The following is a 25845-nucleotide window of genomic DNA, read 5'->3' as shown; positions in this document are numbered from 1 at the left end:
ATGTTCATGGAAGAAAGAAGCTTTTATATCTGAGCATATAATGCTTTATTCCGATCGAAGGTATATGCGGCATATATCCTAAAGCTTTTATGGCAGTCGTAGTGGCTCTAAATATGTGGTGTCTTCCCTTTCTGCTGCTTTTTGGGCTCCGTACTTCAGTAGGGTATGAATGCAACGCAAGCCATCTCAACTTGACCAGCCAATTACTTATGGGCATCATCTGTGAAGTGATTTCCTTTTCTTTTCTGAATCATGCCTTGAGTGCATGAAACTATTTCAAAACGCATCATAAATCGTTGTTATGTCTGGATTGATATGAAACGAGCGATATATATCAATCTAGACGTGAACCAATAAATAGTTGTTACAAACAGATTGATATGAAATGAACGATACATATCGATCCAGATGTGAACCAATATATGGACTATCCTAGATTTGAACGATCCACTCCAATCTATTAAAACAAAGCCCGCCTAAATCTATTAAACGCGATCCCTCTTTGCCCAAATGCAAGCGCATCTCACCTTGCATTATTGTTTGTCATCGCTCTTCGACTTTTCTTTCTCCTCTTTGTCCACTGTCTTCTCTTCTCCACTCCCCCCTCCTTTCTCTTTCCGATGTACTGTATATCGATAAACCAATACCTTGTCAACATACAGTAGTGTACCGATTCGATTAGATCACTAAAACTGTTCGATACCAAAAACAATGATACTTGATCATAAGGATAGATAAACACTACACCTCATTCCAACTTGAGATCAGTAAATATGTATTTGACCTATAATATTTCCTTGTATAAAATCTGTAAAGTACATATGACACAAGTTAGAGGTGGAATAATGATCCATCCACTGGTGGCATTCAAGAAATGGCATGTAGAATAGGTAAAAGGATTTACATATTTGAATAACAAGGGAGAGGCAATGATTCGATGGAGGGTCTCTCACCACATGCCTATAGATCACGCAGCAGCAGAAGGAACCACATGCTTCTACTGTTCTTTGGAAGAGATTGCCTCAGGAAGTTTGTTTGTGGGAGGTCTATCAGCTCCCCTTCTTGAGTACTCTCTCCACCTTCTAGCCGCAGCAGCAGCTCTCTTAGCCCTCTCCTTCACTTCTTCCTCTGTCAAAGCAGCGGATGATAAGTCAACCATACAGTACGAGCAGTTTCATGGCTACCAAATTTAGGTTCCACTCTCTCAAATAACATGGATGCTAAACCCAGCTGAAATTAAAAGACATGGCAACTTTTGAAGAAAAGAAATTTTTTTTGTGCAAACAAGTTTTGCATGAGCAGACATAGATATTGTTGTCATCTTTAAATAACTTATGCAAGTTTAATTTGCAATATGTTATTACCATTATCCGATTGGCCCTCTCCCAAGTCCAATAAATGAAAGATACCGATTACAGGGATTTTTTTATCCAGAAAAGAAAGATATGTTAGATCTTTAAACGTAACGTCGAAAGGTCAGCGTACAAAATAATTTTCCAAATCCGAAGGAAATATCTCCTTCCAAAAAACCTCCATTCTATCTAAATCTAAATCTACCTCTAGTTGCAGCCCAATTAGCTAGCTACTTGGTTGCCTTCTCCGAAACAGTGAGAATACGAAAAGAACAAAAAAAGACTGATGAGAGCAAAGATATCAGCCAAGGTATTTGAGATCTCCGAGTGCAGGGATTTTAGTCCAGTCTATTATATTGCAATCTGCTTACTTGAAGATGCAACTAAAGAGAAAATTTCTATCAGCAAACTTTATGACAGAGAAGTTTAGGAAATCATAAACTGCAAGCTGCATGTATACCACAGGATAAATCTACACTGGCAAGAAACAGATGATAATTGAGACGTTGGCATCTTTAAGCTAGTGGAATGTGAAAAACAAAAGTAGAAATCCATGTAGACTATCTGACTACACCATCTGCACACATAAATCAGTAATCTTTGATGGCAAAACTTAAACTGAGTGCCTAAGATGGTTTTTTAGAGCAATTAATATGAATAGAACAATTTACAATCAGTAAGAAAAGTAGCTTTTGTGGGTGATATCTTTGCCCTGAATGAGAGAAAAGTCATACCTGCACCTATCTACACAAAAAAAGAAAACTATGTTCATCGTTGAAGCACAAAGCTTCAAGATGTAAAACAAACTTTCACAAAGTAATCATTGCAATGGACATGCTGCTTTCTGAGGACTTGGAAATAGGGATGTGACTGGTCATGATCAAATGCAACAAATGGATTGACAGCCTTGATGCGTTTGAAGTTCCTGGAGTCTACTGCATGAAATTTATCAACTATATTATGAGATATTGAGACTTTGAGATGGTCCTGGATCCTAGAACAATATTGACTCAAGCAACCAAGACTTGAAACCCGCCTTTATGTTGAAAGTTAAGTAACAAGTGGGCACACATTGGAAGTTTAAATAACAAGTGAACACAAATCTTGATACTAAACAATCAACACGATCAAAACATAACAAAAGGAAACAGGTAGTAATGAATCCAAATGTATTTAAGTACAATTTGTTTTCTTTATATTTGTCATGAACAATACCTGTAGTTTCATAATTCTTGGGTGCCCCCCAAATGTTGCTCCAGGACCCACTCTTATCAGAATCCTTCTGCTTCATCATTCGTATCTTAGCCCTTTCCTGGATGTTACAAGAGACATCAATGAAAACTGCTAGTAGTATGGGAAAGATATCACACGGATACCCTTTGCTTTCAAATTATAAAAATCATAGTAATAAAAGGTTATCCAGATGGTGAGTAGCATATATGCAACATCTAATAGTTAATTTTCAACTTTGCAGAGTAATAAATAGACAATTGTCCTGGAATCACACCCAGTTAACTAGGATTACTAGAAAAGTTGAGAAAGTTCAACTATTGGTTGTCCGAATCATTGGTAACAAAGAGAAAATGACAAGGGAGGTCCTAGCACCATCTAAAAGTCTCTCTAAAAGGTCCAAGAATTTATTGTATAACTGTTCATTATCAATATCATAAATTTTCTGGGTGTCAACAAAGACCTCTGGGATCTGTCATAAAAAATGTCACAGGACAAAATTAGTTGAGAAATCAGTTTGGAGATTGATCCGAAAAAAAAAATCATTGAAAAACATTTTTATCAAAAAAAACCTAAAGAATGCGGCCTTATTAGTACATTCAATAAAATGTTATTGGATTTAACAATGGCACAATGCATACTTAGATTTTGAGGTTTAGACCATAGTGACTAACCCAAAAACAAATTTATTAAAGGTGATAGGCATAAAGAACTGAAACTGCCATCTTCTGAAAAAAAAAAGTCCATGTTTCTATACAAGGGAGGCATCCATTATAAACAACTATATGCACCTCCTGTTGTACACATGGAAGGAAAAGTAACAAACACATTCCTGAAAAATTAGAGAAGGCACAAGGTCTTGCCTCTTTAGTTTGAAAAGTTTAAATGCCACCTACAACCAATTAAACCTTCCTAGTGATAAACAAACTTACCAGCGCTACCTCTCACTGTCCTCATGAAATCAGATACTGGACACATCTCTATAAAAGCATATCATCTAAGGGAAATACATTTCAAGATGCTGCAAATTCTACACATTCCAATTCACAAGCTATCCAAGAAGAAAATCAATGAAAACAAACAATCTCTGAGAAGAATTAAGATGACACATGTCAAAGAATAAGGATAGATATACAAGCCATGGGATTTGAATTTAACATCCCTTTGGTACTACAAAGAGTCAAAGACAATAATTTAGGAACCGATAACCTTACCAAGACTTTTGCTTGGCGCTTTTCCCATCTTGAACATGCCTGCCCACATCCAAAATAAGTGTCAGTGTCAGAATACTAGGGTAGAAGGGATTTATAAGGTAATATTTAACAAATTATTATAAAGGAAAAGTTAGGGAACTCAATACACATGTATTTAGAGTGCTAACTGACAATGAATTGTTCATCATATTTAAACTCAGATGGGTATCTAACAGTTGCAGTTAAAGAATGGGCACTGTGCATGTTCTTTTTGCTTATCTGAGCATGTTGATGTGTCGATCATGTACTGAATTATACGAGACTCACATGGGAACCTTGTGCGTTCAAGTCCCATACCACAATGCCACAACTGACTGACCATAGCTTTATTATCTGAATATATAAGATATTGAATACATGATAGAGACAAGTAATGCATGCTAGATTCTCAACATGGTTTTGGAGCTTGTCCGAGACTAAATAATCAGGGTCTGCAACTTGTTGCTATCATTGCTGTTGTTTTCAAAAATAATTTTGAAAATTGATACAGAGAACCAAACAATGCCTTTTTTGTAATAGTAACAGATTAATCAAATTAGAAAAACAGTCTGATATAAAGTACTCATATAGCATAAGGCTGAGGAATAAATGCAAATCTTTGTTACCATTCTGAACACGTCAAGGGATGAGCTCCCCATTCCAGAAAGCATTAGCCCAACCTGCCCAAATCAGAACCACATCGTCACCATAAGAGTCAATTCTGAAAAATATAATCGTATAAGCACAACTTCTGGATGATGTTACTGTTCATATATCAAGGCTCTACTAAAGGTCAGTTGCAATATGGATCATATATATTTCTATAGTCATTTTGGCAAATGAACCATACAGAACAACATCAGCTTAGGTATTTACTTCAATTGCTTCCATTTCTCATGGTAAATCTAAATGAGAGAGAGAAGCTACCACAAGAAATGATGGGCTGCAAACAAGAGTACCTTAATTATTAAGCAACTCCGATGTATCATGCTTAAAGACAAAAAATAATACTTTCCTCATTTCTTGGAATTTTTCATGAAATTAATACAAATGGAGTCCAAAAAGGTTAGGAAAAGAGAGGCCTAGTGACCCAAGGCTCTCACTGACAGAAGGTATGAGAAAGGTAAATATACAGAAATTTTCCCCACACAAATAATGAGACTCTTTTTGTGAGTTGAAATCTGATGTGGCGCCAAAGGCTTAACCTTTAAAAAACCAAAAAGGGTTATAAAGAAAATCTTAACACTTAAAACACCAAAACTTAAGCAGATCTGAAGTCTGAAATTCTAAACTACAAAAAAGAAGAGCATAAGTTGCGATTCATATCTTGTGAAAAAATCTCCAAATATAGCAGAACATTAAGAATTTGTAAGGAGGAATGCTCTCGTTGAAATTATATCAAAGGATGGCAATTCTTGGACCAATACATCAACCCAACTTAAGAATGGGGGAGGTCAAGGTAGGCAACCTATCTCAATGTTAGCAGTTTTAAATTAGGCCCGGGTTGTAAAGTGGCGGGTTTAAATTAGGACCAGGTTGTAAAGTGGTTGACACAACTAACTGAATTAGAAAATGAGTTAGATTTGAGGTTTATGTTATTATCTTTAACTTGACGTGTCAACCTACTACTTTCTCTTTTATTTTTCCTTTTTAGTCATGTATAAAAGGAAAAAAAAAGAGAATAATTTCATTAAACCTTACAGAACTAAGCCTTATTTTAAAGCAGTTTAGGTTTTAATTTGTAACCACATCTCCATGTTAGTAATGCTTTCATCCACCAAGTTTCCTTTAAAATAGAGCTGCATGACTAAAACATACAACCCAGCTCACTTGGATATGAACTTAACAATCAGAAAATACATAGTGAGAACTCGAGCAATATGTTAGACTAAAAAGATTTCGCCACATGTTGTGAGAGAGAAACATTTCTAACAAATGACCATTGATTTGAGACGAGGAAGTTTAGTAGCTTCATCTTACATTCACTCTCTCCACCCTTCGCATTTCATCTTCAAGGAGCGATAGCTGTGCAGCAGATGTCCGGTGAATGCAATCAACTGGGCTGAAATAAATTGACAATCCAAGTCAATGATATTGTAATAATTAAAAAATATAATTAAGTTAACAAATGAACATGCAATACAATAGAAACAGGTAAGAGATCCATAGTGTCACAGTTCATAAAAAAAGTCCACTGAATTTATTCAGATGAAGTTTCTATTAGTACATCAGAAAAAGTTCTTAATTTATGATAGTGCTCTAGCTGATGACTGTTTAAGAGCAATTATGCCATGTTTCATCTTTTAATCTTTTCATATCTCACCAACTTTCAATTGCTTGTTGAACTAAGTCAGGATTCCCTGATTGGCTGAAAACCCTTGCTCGCCCATACTCTTCCTCGATCCGAAACACATCTGGGGCCACATTAGCGCAATTTTTGCACCCTGCTTGTGCAAGATAATAAAAATGTCATGGATAAGCACTAGTTGAAGGCAGACTGTCGTTAGTGTGTGATAATTTACCAGAGAGATATATAGCCAGTCAAACCTAGTCTATGTCACTGGAAACACAAAAAAGAAGCACGTGTCTTGAGAAAACCCCATTCGATGATGACAATCCATATTTCATCATCATCATCAATATACTAAGAAGTTAAATGATAAGACAAACATTTCCTTACAAACTCTGTTTGTAGCAATTCCACATACCTATGCAACTAAACTCATCAACAAAAGCATGATCTTTTGAAGCACTATCATCAAAGAAAGGATTGATAGCAGTTGCTGCATATCCATGAATCTCATCATATATCATACGCTGAATAGGATCACTGAGTACCTGGAAGTACAGATCATGTTAGTGTATTAAATATATAATTTCAGAAAAGAGATATTTAGAACTACTGTTACTTCAAGTTTCAATTTGAAGGTCCCACCGCATAGACTTCATTGATGAACATACAAAAGTTATTGATGTCTGGATCATTCCCACTCAAGTCTGGATGGCATGCTTTCATGCAATTATAGTAAGCTTTCTTTATCTGCTGAGGAGTGGCATCTGGAAGCTGGTAAACATAAAACATGTCAGGACCAAAATATGTAGAGGCATGAGCTCACCTATTATTCTAATCATAAGAATCCATTGATTAGTTTGATCGTCGGATAAAATTACAAGTTATACACATATTTAATTTAGCCACAAGGGCAACTTGAAGCCTTGAATTTCATTTGTTTGTATCTTAAGAATTCTAATTTCTTGCTTGCAACAGTTATTGAAGCTTCTTTGCAAACCCAAAAAAATTAAGAAAAAAATGAACATACTTGACTATTTAACATCAACTATATCCATCTCTTCCAAAGAACCCGAGTGTGAAAAAAAAAAAACATGAACTAAATGCCGCATGTAATGAGCTGGGTCTTAACCCCTTGCACCCTTCAAGATCAGGTCTGTGACAGACCACATAACCCCCTAAAACTTTTACAGGGGTGATTGGCCCACCAAAATACCCCATTTTTCTTCACATGAAACGTGCGTGCTCCGCTTGCCAGATTTAGCATAGCAAAATGATCATAGAAGGGGTGCATCATCCCTTAAATTTTGCAGGGATTCGTTAGAGATGCATGCTAATTCCACATTGCTGACTTTTCCACCCACAAATCACTATGGCATTTCATCTTCTTCAGAGGTGATGTGGCATCTGAGCCAGCATCCATGGCAGATGTCACACACATCAGACTAACATTTGAGGGGTGATTTGCTCCTGCTAGGCAAGGGAGTTTTAACATAATAATCCTTGATCTTGGCTCTTGATCTGCTTCGTTTATTACTTTTTGACCATTAATCACCAAATACTTCCATCTTTCCCCAGTACTGGTTTAGTAGCACAGTTAGTAATATGTCTTCAAGAGCTAAGAATGCCACTATTTGTCAAGACTTTCGGTCGAAACAAAACGAGAGGATTAATCAAAAACAAAAGAAAAAAATCCATCATGATACTGTTGCCAGAATCATGAACCATATTCAACCAATTAAAACAAAGGTGCCAACCATCCTCTACCAACCAAAACCCAAGAAAAGAGAATGCACAGACGTGTTTAGTTTTACCAGCCCAAGAACAGCGTAGAAATCCTCGGCGACATCGTCCTGCGAGGAGAAACCCTTCTCCGCCACCGCCGCAGCGATCCTGAAGTTCCTCCTCCCCCGCCGACGATAGCGGTCGGTACTCGAACGGTCGGCGGCCGCTACGCCCTGCCGCCGGATTCCATGAGCCGTCGACGACATCTTGGGGAACTCGAAGAGCAAGCCCGTGCGCACCGGCGCGAGCACCTGGGCCATCCTTCTCTCGACGGCCGAACTTACTTCGTTTCTTCTTTCCTCCGCCGCCTCTCTCAGAAAAGTCCGATCTTTTTTTTTGGCTTCTCGCGTTCTACCACACCGGTCTTCAGGCGTTCGTGAGGCCCAGAAATTTCGATCTCGATGGCTTTGGTTTATAATGAAAGGATCACAGAATAAAAAGAAATCAAGAAACAGATTGGGATAAAAATAGATTTATTGAGGTGGAGAAAGATTGCGGGTGGGGACGAATGAGCGAGGTTCTTGTCAGGGGTCAGAGGAATCATCAAGAACTCCGGAGTGGGTGGGTCAAGGTCGATGGTACCCGCCGTTGAAATGTTGATGCACGCTTACATGGCGAAGCCTGCGCCACCAGCTCCGCTTTGGCCCGGGGCGGCACGCATCCAACGAGACGTCGTCGGACGCCCCGGTCGAACATGTCGCGTGACCGCAGAGAGCCGCACCGTGGCGGACTCCTCAATTCCATGCCGTCTCGCAACTGTAACTTTGCTTGTGGACGTATTTTTCACTTATCTATATGACGTGTTTTATATAATTATATTGCACGATTAATTTTCGAAAAAAAAAACCTATTATTTAATTTAATTTAATTTTTCTCGCAGAACATCAAAAATTAAAAAAATCTATTTTTTTAAATAACTATTTTTCTTTATTTCATACTTTCTATATCCTTAAAACTAAATAACCTTATCAAATGTATACATAATAATCAATCTTATTATATATTGGTTGAGGTGGAAGATGGTAACGGATGGGACACAAATCAATTTCATCTCATATGAACCCAAACCAATATTAACTATATAAGTATCTCAGTCTATCATTTATATCCATCAGAGACTGATTAACGGATACTATGTATCGGACTAAACGAAACAAATCCGACCCGCTATCAACCTTTTGCCTACTCGGGTTTGGCCTCACCAGAGTCGAACCAAACCGGACCGGACCCACCTACCCGGACGTCGTAACGACTCCCCTCTTGCGGTTGGAGACGGACACCGTTCTCCCTTCAGAACGCAGCAACCCCCGTCTTCCATCATCTCCACACCCCAAAGCAGAGGAGAAATCGAAGACGATCTCAGAGCGAATCGACCACCCAACACCACGAAAGCAATCTTTGCTTCCATTCTTTCCTTCCACCTGCCGATGCCGATGCCGACGCCCCAACCCCTCTCCCTGTCCACCCCTCTTAAAACGACCCCTCTCCTCGAGAATCGCCCACCACTTCGGCGGCGGCGGAGGAGGAGTCTGCTTGAGCCGAGGAGTAGGGGAAGATGACGGAGTCCGGAGTTCCCCTCTGCGGCGCCTGCGGTGAGCCCGTGGGCTTCTCGTCCTCGGCCAAGGAGGAGGAGGAGGAGGTCTTTGTGGCTTGCAATAATTGCAACTACCCCCTCTGCGCCGCCTGCCTCGAGGACGAGATCAGGAAGGGGCGTGATAGCTGCCTTCACTGTGGGGAGCCCTACGTTCGCAACGTGACGGGTTCGCTTTCTCGCTGTTTCCCTGTGCTTGTTCCTTTAGAATATTTCATGTAAATAGGTGGAATGTTGCTTTAGCGAGCGTGGTGAAAGGAGTGATCGATTGCTTCTCTTTCATTTAGCGGTTTAATATTTTTCCTTAGGAACTAAGGTAGACAAATTTGATCAACATTGATTCATGGAGTTACATAAACATTGCAGAAAAGGTGAGTCAGGAGAGCACCGATCACGGGGATTCGGGTGTCAGATTGAGAACTGCAGCCTATCTCCATGATCATCAGGTAGGTTTTTCTTCGTTTCCAATTGATATGTTATTCCATGTGTTCGACATCGTTTTGGATTTTATTGGCTGAAACTTAAAGACATTATTGAGTTATCTTGGTTGTCGACTTCAATGTAATTACATAATTTACCAGACGCTTCTGTATTTTGTAATTGTCACAGGAAAATGGAGGCCATGTTAGAAGCTTGAGTAGTCTCTCCATTGTTGAAAGTGGTATTTTTCTCTTAAATTGTTATGTTTAGGGTTGATAGTTCAGTTTTGCATAGCAGTTCAATTCTGCTGCACTCTCACTCATTTCACTTAACCCATGTGCTTTCTTTCTTGTTGATCTTCTCCTTCTTCAGAGACAAATGGTGAATCTGGGAATCCATTATGGAAGAACAGAGTGGACAGTTGGATGGAGAAAAAGAAGAAGAAGAAAGCTCCAAAGAAGTCTGAGAAAGCTCAAATTCCAGTAGAACAGCAGATGGAAAATTCAGAGTAAGGACAAGATTTTCTTAAAGAAAGTTAAATTTCATGAATAGAGCTTAGGAACATATTTTCCAGTATTGGATATACTGGAGTTCCTTGCTGGTTGTAAACTTCTTAATGACTAGTTAAAAGGTACATGACGGTAGCCTACATTTCATGACAAATCAGAGTTCCTTGACATGTTTGTAGCCTACATTTCATGTATTTCTCTTCCTGGTTTGGAATAACAATATTGTTCACTCTGATTTGGTCATGTGCAGACCTCTAGAAGCTGGACAGCCACTTTCAAGAATCATTCCGATATCACCTAATAAGCTGACTCCATATAGAGCTGTGATCATTATGAGATTGATAGTTCTTGGGCTTTTCTTCAATTATAGGATAACCAATCCCGTTAATAGCGCTTATGGTCTGTGGCTAACATCAGTTATATGCGAGATATGGTTTGCGGTCTCTTGGGTATTGGATCAATTTCCCAAGTGGTCGCCTATCAATAGAGAGACATACATCAACAGGCTATCTGCAAGGTATGTTTTATGTAATGGGTTACATATGTTGCAAATTGTCATACATTCTCCTATATGTTCTGGCAGGACAACCTTTTAAAGATCATGTGAGAAGTAAATTCTAGAATTTGTAGAAGCGATACTGGCCAAAATCCTTTGATAACAATATCTTCACGAATAAAACATGATGACCTTGACACAGATTTTTTGCAGGAAAATATTTTTCATTATCATTGTTGCGTGAATTCAGTAAGATATATATTTTTTCTAGTGTATATAGAACTCTTCCCTTTTTTTTCTAATCCAAAATAGCATTTGTTGTCATTTTCTCCATATGTTTTAACTATTTATTTCTTTCTTTGTAACTGAATTTTATGTCAGGTTCTGTTGCTTGTATTAGTTACAGAATTTTGAACTTCAAATTTTTCTGTTTACCATTCGACAAAGTAGTGGATCTAAATAGAAGATAAGAATAACAAGCTATTATATAAACACTAGAAAAGTTGACTTCAATATCCAATTTCCAGATATGAAAGGGAAGGTGAAGACTCTCAGCTGGCTGCTGTAGACTTTTTTGTCAGTACTGTTGATCCACTAAAAGAACCACCATTGATTACTGGCAACACTGTGCTTTCAATTCTCTCTGTAGACTATCCTGTTGATAAAGTTTCTTGCTATGTATCTGATGATGGATCAGCCATGCTCACTTTCGAATCTCTGGCTGAAACTGCGGAGTTTGCTAGAAAGTGGGTCCCATTCTGTAAGAAGCATTCAATCGAACCACGAGCACCTGAGTTCTATTTTTCTCAGAGGATTGATTATTTGAAAGATAAAATACAGCCATCTTTTGTCAAGGAGCGGAGAGCAATGAAGGTAAGTATTCTGTGGAGTGCTAAGAGAATTCTTGGAGATTTTTTGCAATCTATCAAATTTGATGAATGTTCTTGTTGAAGGCTTTAAATTATATAGAAGATAAAACACAACAATTTAGAGGAATGAAATGGCGAACTAATGATTTTATTCTTCCAGAGAGACTATGAAGAGTATAAAGTGAGGATAAATGCTTTAGTTGCCAAGGCTCAAAAAACACCTGAAGAAGGCTGGATCATGCAAGATGGAACACCATGGCCAGGAAACAATCCACGTGACCACCCCGGCATGATTCAGGTTTGTCACTTTCTTTTGATGAAATTACTTAACATTGGACATCAAAATGGATGAGTGTTGATTATCTTATTGACATCTATGCATGTGTTTATAGTTTTCCCTCAGAGGTTCTTGGGAAAAATCATAGGAGGCTTTGCTGATTACATCCAGAGCATGTCCTTTTCTTTGTCATATTTACTTTGACTAGATGTATCAGATCTTCACCTGTTTGTTATACCACTACTCAGGATATACTCGATATATTCACGACCGGTTTTGATACTGTTTTAAAGCTAGTCAATAGGTTCTAATGGTGATTCAATACTTAATTATCTACTTTTTTTTAATGTTTTGAGAAGTTCCAGATGATGGGACATTACTTATTTTGTTTACGACCTTGTTGTTGTATATAACCTCTTTGTATCATGGTAGGTTCGAAGAAATCATCCGTCGGTTAGCTACTAGGGTGCAGTTCTTCATAATTTTATTAGATTATGATGTTAGTTATTGTATAAAGTTCAGAAAGTTGCTAAAGTATTCGATTTTCGATCTGTCTACATACTATTGACAGGTTTTCCTTGGACGTAGTGGTGCTCATGACATAGAAGGAAATGAACTTCCTCGGCTAGTTTATGTTTCAAGAGAGAAGAGACCTGGATATCAGCATCATAAAAAAGCTGGGGCTATGAATGCTCTGGTAGACTACTTTATCAATTAATTAACAACAATTTGTTTACACTTTGATGTCATTTTCACCAAATACTCAAATCTTACAGGTTCGGGTCTCTGCAATCCTTACAAATGCTCCCTATATTCTTAATCTTGATTGTGATCACTATGTCAACAACAGCAAAGCAGTCCGTGAAGCAATGTGTTTCATGATGGATCCACAAGTTTGTAGAGATGTTTGTTATATTCAATTCCCTCAGAGATTTGATGGTATAGATCGGAGTGATCGATATGCAAATAGAAATATTGTCTTCTTTGATGTAAGCATTAAAAAATAGAACCCTACTATTAGCGATTGCCAGTGATTTTAGTCTCTGATGAAGCTTTATATATATATATATATATAGGTAAACATGAAAGGGCTTGATGGAATCCAAGGACCAGTTTATGTGGGAACTGGTTGTGTTTTCAATAGGCAAGCACTATATGGGTACGGGCCACTATCTTTGCCAGTTTTACCCAAGTCTTCATTTTGTTCTTCATGCTGCTGTTGTTGCCGTCGTTCCAAGAAAGCTTCAGAGAATCAGAATGATATTTATCGAGACGCTAGGCGTGAAGACCTCAATTCTGCCATATTTAACCTAAGAGAAATCGAGAGTAAGTGCATTGTACTGCGGTTGTGTTGAAAAGTTGGACCTTTTTCTCCTCTTCATTATATGGTCTATGGCTACTTCATGCATGCAGATTACGATGAATATGAAAGGTCCTTGTTGATCTCCCAAATGAGCTTTGAGAAGACCTTTGGGCAGTCTTCAGTTTTCATTGAATCCACGCTAATGGAGAATGGAGGGGTGCCCGAATCTGCAAATCCGTCGACTTTGATCCAAGAAGCAATTCATGTCATTAGCTGCGGATACGAGGAGAAAACAGAATGGGGAAAGGAGGTGAGTTTTTTTTTTTTTTTGCATTATTCTCTTTTTTGCTGCATTTTTAAATTTTTTTTTTAAATTCCGAAAGATTTATTTGTTTATGTACCAAATCAAAATGAATAACCTAAAGACAGGCAGATTCTCTTAATATTGTCATAAGTCCCATGGTAGGAGGATTCATGTAGGTTTATTTTAAGGAGCATTTAGGTGAACCAATCTTGTAAACCAGATCCTCCTACTTGAAGCATGTAGTATGTGTGTGGAGTTCAGATTGGGTGGAGGCAACAACATACCGACCAAAAAATCTTGCAGTTTATATTTAACATTCTTTTAGTTGAATCAAATAAAATTCGATTTCATAAATCATCCATATAAATATAGACTGATTTTATATATTATATACGCGCGGCTTTATATTTGAATGTTGGTAAATGACATTCTTATAACCTATGTTTGAGCAGATTGGGTGGATATATGGATCCGTCACAGAAGATATTCTAACAGGGTTCAAGATGCACTGCCGTGGCTGGAGGTCAATCTATTGCATGCCTACAAGGCCCGCTTTCAAAGGATCTGCCCCTATCAACCTCTCCGATCGTTTGCATCAGGTTCTTCGTTGGGCTCTCGGCTCCGTCGAGATCTTCCTTAGCCGGCATTGCCCCCTTTGGTACGGATACGGAGGTGGCCGTCTTAAATGGCTTCAAAGATTGGCTTATATAAACACCATTATCTATCCATTTACATCGCTTCCACTCATCGCTTACTGCTCTTTACCGGCCATCTGTCTGCTTACCGGAAAGTTCATCATTCCTACGGTAATGCACCCTTCATTTTATTTTTTTTTTATTTTTTACCTTCAATTTCACATATTTTGAAGACGATGATACTAACAGTTTGTCTTCTCCCTTTTTCCATTCAGCTTTCCAACATTGCAAGTGTGTGGTTTCTTGGTCTATTCATCTCCATCATCCTGACCAGCGTTCTCGAGCTGCGGTGGAGTGGTGTGGGCATCGAGGACTGGTGGCGAAACGAGCAGTTCTGGGTGATCGGAGGCGTCTCGGCACATCTCTTTGCTGTTTTCCAAGGATTTCTAAAGATGCTGGCGGGCATCGACACCAACTTCACCGTGACCGCCAAAGCCACCGACGATGCCGACTTCGGGGAGCTCTACGTGTTCAAGTGGACGACTGTGTTGATACCTCCGACCACGATCCTAGTCGTCAACTTTGTCGGCGTAGTTGCTGGGTTTTCGGATGCACTCAACAGCGGGTACGAAGCTTGGGGCCCGCTCTTTGGGAAAGTGTTCTTTGCGCTGTGGGTGATACTCCATCTGTATCCCTTCCTCAAAGGTCTCATGGGAAGGCAGAACCGGACACCGACCATCGTGGTGCTGTGGTCAGTGCTACTGGCTTCCGTTTTCTCACTTTTGTGGGTCAAGATCGATCCGTTTATAAACGACACGGATGGCACCAAGTCCGCAACTTGCACTTCCATCGACTGCTAGCCTTCGCCACCTGCAACCTCACAAAAAAACATGCCTCTTCTCGAACACCTACACTATCGAGGATGAGGTATAAAGAAGAAGACTTATGGAGACTGCCTCCTCTTTCTTGAATTCTATTGTGTTACGGTGTATAAATTTTGTTTTGTTTGTTCAGAATCTATCTACTTTGGATTCGTATCATTATGCGTAAGGATCAAGGTTTGAGAATGTCATTTCAAAACAAAAAGGAAATTTTAGTTTAATGTCGAACAGGACTTGATGATTAAAGTTCATCTTTACTGAGTTGATATCTCGAATCAAGCAAGACACATTAAAAATCCATTCTTTTTTGCCTCTGCCCGACACATCTTTTTTTGGCCCAAAAGAAGGCACCTTGAGAGACCCCCCTCGTTCCCCGTCCACTTTCTCGTAGTCATAAACAGTGGCAGCGGAGCAGGAAAACATAGTGCAGGCAGGCAAGTAACGACACACCGATCATGTAATCGATTCCATGAATCTGAATCCTATCAGTGTTCGGAAGCATCAATGTACTCGCAGGAAGCATATGGCCACAAGAAATCATCCTTTTGTGTCCAACGGCAGCTTCAGTTTGGAAGGCAGAGCAAATAAATGAGTGCAGCATCATGTAGGAACCCATGTCACTGACACACATACAACCCATGTTGAACAACAAGGAGGAAGAAAGCAAATTGTTATAAATAGTTGCAAGCACCAAAATGTAGTGATAAACACTGGAAAGGACAACTCCAGCAGTTCGCCTCATTAACTCAGGAAGTGCAACGAATCTGCAAACAGGAAACAAATCTATGTGGCAAACATGTGCTCCAGCTAACATCTCCTTCCAAAACTCTCACCATCGACAAAGACATCTTCTTTTTCGACCTTCGGTGAATTAGATTGAAAAGACTCGTAAATAACGAGGAAAGTTTGCTCCCGAGATCGACGTTCTTGTGCTTTCAGCCGCATAGCTTGGAGAGGCAGACGAGGAAGATGACCAAGAAAACAAAGCAGGACAGCCCAATGGCCACCCCAAGCACAAGCTTGCTCGGCCCGTGGTGGCCTCCGCCGCTGCTCTTTCTATCTGCAACTACGTCGTCGCCGCCGCCGTTGTCGGAGTAGTCAGACGTGTCCGCCCGAGTGGAGCGGTCCGGGGGCGGCGACACTGGCAACCCGTACTTGTCGCAGGGGGCGATGCCGAGCTTGAGCTTGTGAGAAAGCAGAGTGTGGTTGTAGCAGAGGTTGCTGTTGCCGCCCACCTTAAAGACCTCGAGCTTTTGCAGGAAGGACGCATCGAAGGGGAGCACTCCCTGGAAGTTGTTGTTCTCTAAGTTCAGGAACTTTAAGCCTTTCAACTTGGATAGGGACCTTGGAATGCTTCCGTTGAACTGATTCGAGCTCAGATCCAGGTGGACGAGCAGCGTGAGCTGCGACATTGAGACGGGGATGGGTCCGGACAGCGAATTGTGGGCGAAAGATGCGCTTTTGAGGGCGGCGAGGTCGCCGATGGAGTCGGGGAGGGTTCCGGTGAGCGCATTGGAGCTGAGGTCGAGGGTCTGGAGGGAGCCAAGCACGGAGATGGAGCTCGGGACGGGGCCCTTGAGGTGGTTGGAGGAAAGGTTGAGGTGGACGAGGTCGAGAGCGTGCCAGTGGTGGGGGACGCTGCCGGAGAGGTTCGTGGAGGCGATGCTGGCGGAACGGAGGTGGCGCATGTGAGAGAGGATGATGGCAGGGCCGCTGGCGGCCACGGGAACGCCGATGACGGTGAGGTCGGTGAGGTTCTGGAGGCGAGAGAGCCAGACGCCGGTAAGGCGGCGGAGGGACGCGGCGCAGGAGAAGGAGCGAAGAGAGGCGACGAGGTCGCTCGGGAAGTGCCTCGGGGCGGGGATGGGGCAGCGGAGGAAGGCGAGGGAGCGGAGGGTGGAGAGGGCATGGAGAGCGGTGGTGGTGAGGTCGAGGTCCGGGGAGCAGTTGGCGAGGCGGAGGGAGACGAGGTGACGGAAGGGGGCATCGTCGTCGCAGGCGGTGGCGTTGTCGCGGGGGGAGGGGGCGGCGCATGGGTCGCCGACGGTGGGAAACCCCATGGACTGGAGCGCCGTGAGCTGGCGGGGGTCGAGCGTGGAGCCGTGCGCGGCGGTCGGCGACGGGGACGGTGGGGCAGCATCGCCGCCTGTCCAAGTGTAGGCCGAGAGCAGGGCGAGCACTATGGAAAGAGCTGCCGAGCAACGATCCATTTTAGCTCACAGAGAGAGAAGGCGAGATTCTCACAGTATGTGTGTCCGTGAGAGAGAGAGAGAGAGATGACTGAAGCGAAAAGACCGTTGCCTTTTTCTCCCAACAAAACAAAATGAAACAAAATTATGTTGGTTTTAGAGGCTCGATCGTATTGAATAGCGGACGGGACCCAAATGTGATGCCGCAATCGTTGATCATTAGCTGATTGATGAATCTTTGCCGTCCATTGACGGGCTGCGGTGCAACCTCGAGAGGGACGTCCGCAGCTTTCCGCTTGCGTTTGGGATATATAACTCTCTCCAGAAGTTGGAGGTTTGATGAGTTACGAGTCGATCCAATCAACGAACCAAATTAATATAGGATTAATATATATATATATATATATATATAAAGATTTTTCGGGAATTAGTGAGTGTGACAAAAACAATAATAATAATAATAATAATATATTAGTAATATTGTTGTGTGATCTCTTTAATTGTTTTCGTGCTCATATGTGTTGTGCACAGACAGCCGTGTGAATCGCTTTACACATCATGTTGTTGAGTGCAGCTGTTGTTGGGAGCAACATCATGAAAGGCCCGCCGATTTCTTCCTTCTTTAAATGGAGGTTGATGTGTTTAATGATGAAGCCAGCTGAGTTCTTCCTCTGCCCGCAAATCTTTTTTTTGTTTTTTGCTTGAATCACAAAAACAAACGCTTGCATCAAAATCTATGTTGGAATCCTCATTCTAAAAATAATAATAAAAGATAAAAATAATTATTAAAGATATTAAAGAAGTGAAGAAGCTTGATTATATTCATGTGTCTCTCTTCTATTTATAGAGGTTATGACAGAAGATTTTCGTTAACATATTATAGGATTTCTCTTTAACATATTAGAGGATTTTCCTCAATAGAATAAGAAATTTCCTCATATAATTTGAGAAAATCTTATTTGCTATCACTCTTTCGAATTGGAATGGAATCGATCAAGAATCAAAACCCTTGATTTCGATTCAAAAAAAAATTACAAATGATCAATAAATGGTTAATCGAAAGGTATCTTAAAAATCAAAATAGAAATCGCTAATTATATCGGATCACTACTCGATTCGGATCGGGATCGAATCGATCAAGAACCAAAACCTTTCGTTCAAATCGAATAAAAAAATCTAAAAGATCAATAAATGACTAATTGAGGAGTATTTTTAAAAAAAATAAAAATAGATGATTTCAATTTGAAATTAAAATTAATTTAGTTCCGATCCGAGTTCATATTTTGTAGAATCGAAACCCTGATAGTAGAGTTAGTGATAGTCGGATTCAAGTAGATTTGGGAGAAAATTTGCATGAGATGTGAATTAACATTCCCTTTTAAATTTGAACATGAACATAAAATTTTGATTTTAGATTGAAAGCGTAGGGAGAGAGAGAGAGAGAGAGAGAGATAGGAATACTGGCTGAAGTAGCAAATCCAAATCCAATCACTACTGTGAATCCTATTCTTATGAAGTAGAATTCTTTCCTCCCTTTAAAATGGCGTCCAATAATAGGCATGAGATATTAGGTTATGCATAGTACACATCCATATAATAAACCCATATCACATCACATAAATATTTAATTTAGTAGTCAATGAAATAAATAAATAAAAAGGGTGAAAATTTCAGGAGATTAGATGGCGTCAAGAGAGACCTGAAAAAAGAGATTTCTAATAATTATAAAAACTTTAAGTATTATGAGAGTAGGAAATATATATCAAACTTTGACAACCATAAGTTATATGGATCTTTTTATTAAAATAAAAAACATAAATTATTTCTTAAATGATGTGTTTTTTCTAATACGCACTCATGATTTTACCAAATTCTATATGCGTTAAATGATACGAAAGACATGACATGTGGACAGCTGCTCATTCTGACATGTGAAGAATGACTTAAACCCATAAGGTTGGTAATCTGGTATCGGTAGGGATGCTTAAGGGCGATAATGTGGTATCGATAGGGATGCTAACTAAGACTTCATGGAATCGATCACATATTATTGATTGAGTGACTAACTCACTCGAAATTGTTATTTCATAATCACAACATCAACGATTCTAATCGTTTTTGGCATTAATGCTATCTTAACCTTTATCATTTAACTGAATTCTTAAAACTCATACTAGCTTAAGTTATTATTGATCACATCTTGCACAAAGATTTTATATGATCCTAGTATCGGTTCCCGATTCTTCTATTGAATATCATATCTTGAAAATAAAATTAATTAATAAAATATTTGATCAAATTTATATGTTGAAATATGTGTGCATGATTAACTACGATAACTATCAAAGCATAAAACAAAACGAAGAGCTAGAGTCAAAATCGAGATTTTGTTGAGAGTTCAAGAGTTCGACGGAAGTTTTGTCGAAATTGATCGAGAAGTCTAGGAGCTAGCTAAAGAAGTTCATCGGAACTCGACAAGAAAATCATCGTGAAGTCTAGGAGCTTATTGGAAGTCCGTTGGAACATTACCGAGAGATCATCGGAAGTTATTATTGATCACGTCTTAGACATAGATTTTATATGTTCTTAGCACCGTTCCGATATCTCAATCTAAAATAAATTTAAAATTAGATCTCGATTAATTTTGGATACCGATTGCACGTCTAAGAAACATAATATCTCATTACACACATCATCATAGTCACTTGGAATCGAAGAGACGATGGTCCATCATCAAACTTAAAAGAACTCTTCTTCCAACTTTATCATTCTAGAATTAATGTTACTTATTGGATATGATATGATGGGGTGAAATCAGAGTCATATAAATGTGGCGAGTGTCGAGATTTGGGAGACCCCACAATGCACAAATAATGAATAATGATATGACATTATAATACCTTTTATCTTCTGTCTTGTTAATGCACATTTGATTAACATTATAATACATTTTATCTTCTGTCGAGAAAGTTTGTGTGTCCCTATCACCATTTATTTCAATAAAAAGGTAAATCTTAGCGAAGTTGTAATCGAATGATTTTTGTTTTTGCTAATGCCATAATATGTCGTGTGTGCATCATACCATACATTTATTTAATGGGAGTTTGTATGTATATACATATAATATTTTATTATAGATTTTAAAGTTCATCCAAAAAAAATTAAGATACTCATCATTACTGTTCCTTATAATGATTAATATAGGTTTATTATTGACGTAGGAATAATGATCTGGTCACCATCTTATCATTACGACACCTCGCTATCATAGCTAAGTTAAATCGACCATAGTTATTTCTCATACTACAGTTAAGCTTGAGAGCAGTGCATAACCGCTCTCGATAATTGCCTGCTGTAAAAGAGAGACGTGTTTCTCATCCGAACAGTCCAATCCTAACCTAACTTAAGCATTTGATTAACATTGATTGGTTATTGGTTGGGTACACTCCCAACTTAGTTTTAGAGTCGGATAAAGATTTAAATTAGAACTGAGACTAACAAATATGGAAAGGAACTCCAAATCAGCTTCCAATTCATATAATCAAAATTTAAAATAAAAGTTATTTAATCACTTTTTTACTGATATCATTTAATATCAAAAATAACATACGAAAATTATATAACTCAAGATACGTAGTGCAGAGTCTGATTGTTCGACTTGGGATGATAATTCGAATCCAATCGAGATTCGTTCAAAATCAATCTCACTCCAAATCATTGTTCGTAAAACATTAAACTTGTAAAACTAGGTCGAGGGGCTCCTGAGTCAAGGGCATTCTCGATAAATTCCCCTCTGACGATCATGTCAGTTGTTACGTTTGATCTAATCCAATCGATGCAACTCTAATGATGGGAAAATGATGACATAACAAACACGTAAGTTCAAATGTGACTGACAAGTAAACCATCCTAGCCACTTGTCAATCATGTTTGGCCAACAAGTGACGATTGAATTCGAGAACACGTAAATGCTCGATCATCCAACCTCGTGATAAGTACGATCAAATGATATGGTTTCTGGAGTGACAAACATCATACCATACTCTTGCTAAAAATATCTCACGATCTCTTCTCACACCTAATAATCTAAGATGTAATAGTTCTCGAACTACTTATTATAAAAGGGATCTCAAGATACGCATTCTATACATTGACTATTTCACTTCAACATTAGTTGATCGATCTGATCGGAACGAACTTAAGAATTGACTTAATTTTTGTATAGACATTTGTCGAGAATGTCTCCAACCTAATTTTATAAATTCGACACTATATAAATAGTGACCTAAAATAAGACTAACTCGAAACTTTAACCTCGAATGGAACCGAATCACCATCCCAGCTCCAACAGCAAAGACACATCTAACGAGCTCACCCTCACCCTCCTCGCCCATGACCGCGATACTCTCTCCCACGATCGGAACAAGCACGTCGAGTACTGCCCTAATCACGAGGTACGTTCCCCGGTCGGAATCGACACGAGTGCGCTGAGTTTGTACATGTGCGTGGAGCTGTCTTCTTGATTTCCGTTTCTTGTGAGAGAGAGAGAGAGAGAGAGAGAGAGAGAGAGAGAGAGAGAGAGAAGCTGTGGAATGATGGTTCGTTGCTGATTGGTGAAGGTCAATAAAAGATGATAAAAGGGATGAAAAAGAGGCCATCACCAACCACATTAGTAGGCATGCCATGTTACTCTTTGCCTTTACACTATAAATTATAGTGCGATAGATTCTCTCTTCTCCTATAAATTCATAGCATGTTAAGTTTCTTTGTTCTCGAGTTTTTATTCCATGGTGCTGTTGATTTTTACAAGCCATGAATAGGGATTTCGGTAAGTTATTGAGAAGCTTCTTCTCTACCCTCTACATGGTAGTCTTAATTAGATTCTCAAACATCCAAAAATTATATATATATATATACTTGAAATTATCTTCGGCTGTTCTTTTCATTCACTTATCATTTTATGTCGAAAAATGTGTCACAGTATCTTCTCTTATTTAAGCCACGCCACGATGAAGAATTCTATTGTTAGATTATGTGATCTTTTATAACTAAATAAGATATATAATAGAATTAATTAGATTTTGATGATAGATATTATGATTCTTTAGGAGATGGGAGGAACTCTTATAATAACCTATCATAGACTTTTTGCTTTCACTTCTAAAGGTTAAACAACGCATCTCAAAGAGGATAAGTTTAAGAGATTATAGTTTCTCACTCAATCTCCTTAAACCAACAATCTAAGGAGAACGAGAATCTAATTCTCCTTACAAATTGATAACGGTTTTGAATCTAAAGATGATACTCAGTTCGTATAGAGATCCCTTTTAGATGATATCAAAAGGTATACATTATAAAAATCGATCTAATATTATTTAATTTTAATTCGAACATATATTTTTTTCATATTACATATATTATATCACAGATTTTATGCTTACATATGTATCTCCATATAAGCTATCTTGAGGTGCAGTTACTATAATGTCATTTGGTTGTAGGTCTGGTCATTTAATAAGCAACATGAAAACAGCAGGTTTACTAACTATAAACAACTCCGTAATCTGGAATATGATAAGCTGTGTGTGTGTGTGTGTGTTCAAATACATTTTTATTAGCCAACTGGAGTAATTTCTATGTAGATTTAGGATAAACTAAGAATGTGAATGATAGATGAACTTGTTCTCACATGACTTCATCTTCATCTTCATCTGAAGGTCATATGCAGTCCTGATATTTTGCCATCAACATTTATATGGTTGTTTTCAGTTCAAAGCAACTTAAAACTGTTTAGTTTTTATTTCTGAGTTTATTCTATAGTGGCACTTCTTTTACCCGCTTCTCTCTACTTTTGTTTGCATGAGCTTCATTTTCTTCATGCAATAATTAATATTGGAATCATCTCCAAATATTAATATTATGTAGGTCAGCTCCTAAACACTAAACACGTTTATGACTCTACGATTGAACTATCTAATTTGCTCATCATCACCTTGATATTTATTTAGTACGTTTTTTTTACTTTCATTGCTAACATTTAAACTTCTTCACCTTTTATCATCTCACGAGCATTTGATATCGTAAAACCTCGATTAGTTTCACATCGAAAATGAATAAGATTAAGATTGATTTATAAGAATCTAATGAGTGTACTTATCTTACATATATATATATAATTTATTGACCTATGAATACTTATCGGTTTAACTATTTCAGGATTCTCTCAATTTGTAACGATCCATTTGAATCCTTTGGCACATATGTTCTCTATTTTTTTCCTTTTTTTTTTTGGCAGGAATTTGTGATGCCATATGGAACTTTCAGTCAATTCTCTTCACTTTTTGGTTCAGCATTTGCATTTGAAATGCCATTTTAGTTCTTCAAAACTTCCTCTGTCTAATCCCATTGACTTCGTCCATGATTTAGATATTGTTTTAGGCATTTTGTGTGGTAATCATCAATAAGTAGTTCTGCTTCTGTTGCTCGCCAATTAATCGACGACATTCGACAATTTTATTTTCATGACATTCATTTCGTTATTTTCTTGACTCGAAGTGATTAGCCAATGATGTCACATATTGAGATTGAACCGTGGAAAAGGCATGTCGCCCGCCCACTTGATGTCCAAATTCTTGTTGTGAAGTACTTATCGTAGCCTCCATACTACGTATGTGATAGCATTCAATAGGATTGTTGGGAAGTTATGGTGGTTGGCATGGCGCAAAAGTTTAAATTAAATGATAGATTCAAATAGCCTTGATTGGCATTTAGTGATCATAGTCTAGTCTTGATTTATTTTACTTTTGAATTTGAAGCTTTTCTGATCACTTATCCTTTTAAATAATTAAAATTATCATATGTTTGATAATCATATTGGAGAAGACATTGAAGTGTTGATTCTTTGTACATCTATTTATTGTTTTATGATAATTTATCTTTATTGAATTGTATAATTATGATATCATGTAGAATATAGGAGTGATTGCTGAAAAATGAAAAAAGTGTGTAGCTTTTTAATCTTAAATATGATGTGGACATTGTAATTGTATGAATTTTAGTATTACTCTTAGACAAAATGATATGGACTTTGTGATTGTATTATTTTTAATATTGATGTGGAATTTTGTGTTATTAAACATTTTGGCATAGATGTAAAATCGAGAGATCGTCGAGAAAATTATTATTGATAAATTCACCAACCTTTTCATTCAGTGACATATTCAAGTATTGGCGATAGATTCATCACCCTTTTCGTTTAGTGATAGATTTAAATATTAGTGATAGGTTCGTCACCCTTTTCATTTAGTGATACATTTAAGTATTAACGATAGATTCATCATCCTTTTCTATTTTTAGTGACAAATCTAAGTTGTCATTGAATTTTTTCATCGAAACATTAACAGAGTTATCCATCACCAAATATTTTTCACAAATATTACTTTATCAATTTATTTATTTTTAATGACAGAATTTGAATATATTAGCTACAAAATTAAGGATAGAAGTTGCAACAGCTCACACCATCACTAAATCTTTTAGTGATAATCTTTTAGTGATAACTTCAGTCCGTAACAAAAGGTTATTTTTTTGTTGTAGTATGATTTGTTCTTTTTCTTTCCCCAAATCTTATCATGTTTGAAATTGATTCACATTCGAATCGAGGCATCTAATCAAAACTCATTCGAGGACTTATATAAGAATGAGCAAGTTTTCTTTTCTTGAATTTGGTGAGGATTCTAATAAGGTCTGATCTACGTTAAAATTGTCTAGACTCATGATAAGATATATCTAATGAGAATCCTTTCGACACGCAAGTTAGTCTAGTCTTTGTCCAAGTCAAATAATAAGAGATCGGGGAAGATTCAAAATATTTGACATACTAATAAAAAATTTATTTTTTAGTAGATCGGACTCCACGTGTTGAGATCCTATTGGGTAAGACTATTCATCATTTTTCTTTTATTAAGTAATTTATATATTTGGACAAATTTTTCGTCGTGACTTCTTTACACGTCTTAATGAAAACTTGTATAGACACGCACTGCTAGTTTTCTTCTTTTTCACTTTTGGTAAATCTTTTAGTTGGCATTGAGGAATTGACTTCAATCCTAATAGATATGGATTGAATGAGACCCCTTTCTTCCATGATGTCATGATCCACATATCCGCCCAAATATCTGCTCATACGAGTTTGTGTACCGAATGGCCGCAACGTTATCTCAAGCGGCTCTCAATTTCCAAGAAACGGAACGCACGGCAAGTACGACGGAGACGTCGCAGCTCCTCCTCCTCCCCCTGCCATGAAGCCGACGACAGCCAAATCGAAGTGGGCCAACGATTCGGAGGCCACACGCCAGCGATGACGAAAGAAGGCAGAAAGATCGACCGATGACGGCACGCCCACCTCCGAAAACGCTACGCATGACCGGCGAAGCAGTCAGTGGTCGATGCCGAAATGGTGTCGATCGGTTCACACCTTCCG

The 25845-nt window shown here is 38.4% G+C and overlaps 3 protein-coding genes across 5 annotated transcripts; 1 reads left to right on the top strand and 2 right to left on the bottom strand.

Annotated features, from left to right (window-relative positions):
• Positions 1 to 310: 310 nt before the first annotated feature.
• LOC103997025 (chaperone protein dnaJ C76, chloroplastic) lies at positions 311 to 8569 on the bottom strand. Of its 3 annotated transcripts, none has more exons than XM_065082069.1 (10): positions 7919 to 8322; positions 6750 to 6878; positions 6523 to 6652; positions 6138 to 6258; positions 5795 to 5876; positions 4441 to 4494; positions 3797 to 3835; positions 2568 to 2664; positions 954 to 1128; positions 311 to 625 (listed from the first exon to the last, which is right to left on the bottom strand). In XM_065082069.1, the coding sequence occupies exons 1-9, from the start codon at positions 8147 to 8149 to the stop codon at positions 998 to 1000; spliced, it is 1014 nt and encodes a 337-aa protein (XP_064938141.1). In that variant the 5' UTR covers positions 8150 to 8322; the 3' UTR covers positions 311 to 625; positions 954 to 997. The 3 variants fall into 3 exon arrangements, with proteins under 3 accessions (XP_064938141.1, XP_064938140.1, XP_009416422.1); XM_065082068.1 differs by lacking the exon at positions 311 to 625 and adding an exon at positions 759 to 808 and having other exon boundaries at positions 7919 to 8569; XM_009418147.3 differs by lacking the exon at positions 311 to 625 and having other exon boundaries at positions 759 to 1128; positions 7919 to 8568.
• Positions 8570 to 9382: 813 nt separating this feature from the next.
• On the top strand, positions 9383 to 15395 carry LOC135592542 (cellulose synthase A catalytic subunit 4 [UDP-forming]-like). Its single transcript, XM_065082059.1, has 13 exons — positions 9383 to 9649; positions 9847 to 9926; positions 10090 to 10141; positions 10273 to 10408; positions 10660 to 10926; positions 11433 to 11778; positions 11935 to 12072; positions 12623 to 12748; positions 12828 to 13040; positions 13128 to 13377; positions 13465 to 13664; positions 14111 to 14464; positions 14569 to 15395. Exons 1-13 carry the CDS (start codon positions 9445 to 9447, stop codon positions 15151 to 15153), a joined length of 2952 nt encoding a protein of 983 aa, XP_064938131.1. The 5' UTR covers positions 9383 to 9444; the 3' UTR covers positions 15154 to 15395.
• Positions 15396 to 15815: 420 nt separating this feature from the next.
• LOC135592541 (receptor-like protein 51) lies at positions 15816 to 17502 on the bottom strand. Its single transcript, XM_065082058.1, has one exon. It carries the CDS (start codon positions 17382 to 17384, stop codon positions 16110 to 16112), a length of 1275 nt encoding a protein of 424 aa, XP_064938130.1. The 5' UTR covers positions 17385 to 17502; the 3' UTR covers positions 15816 to 16109.
• Between the last annotated feature and the right edge of the window lie 8343 nt (positions 17503 to 25845).

This window comes from Musa acuminata, chromosome BXJ1-9, assembly GCF_036884655.1.
Source record: "Musa acuminata AAA Group cultivar baxijiao chromosome BXJ1-9, Cavendish_Baxijiao_AAA, whole genome shotgun sequence".
NCBI classification, from domain to species: Eukaryota; Viridiplantae; Streptophyta; class Magnoliopsida; order Zingiberales; family Musaceae; genus Musa; species Musa acuminata.
Note: the sequence above shows the minus strand (reverse complement) of the source record. Positions and strands in the feature narration are given on the sequence as shown.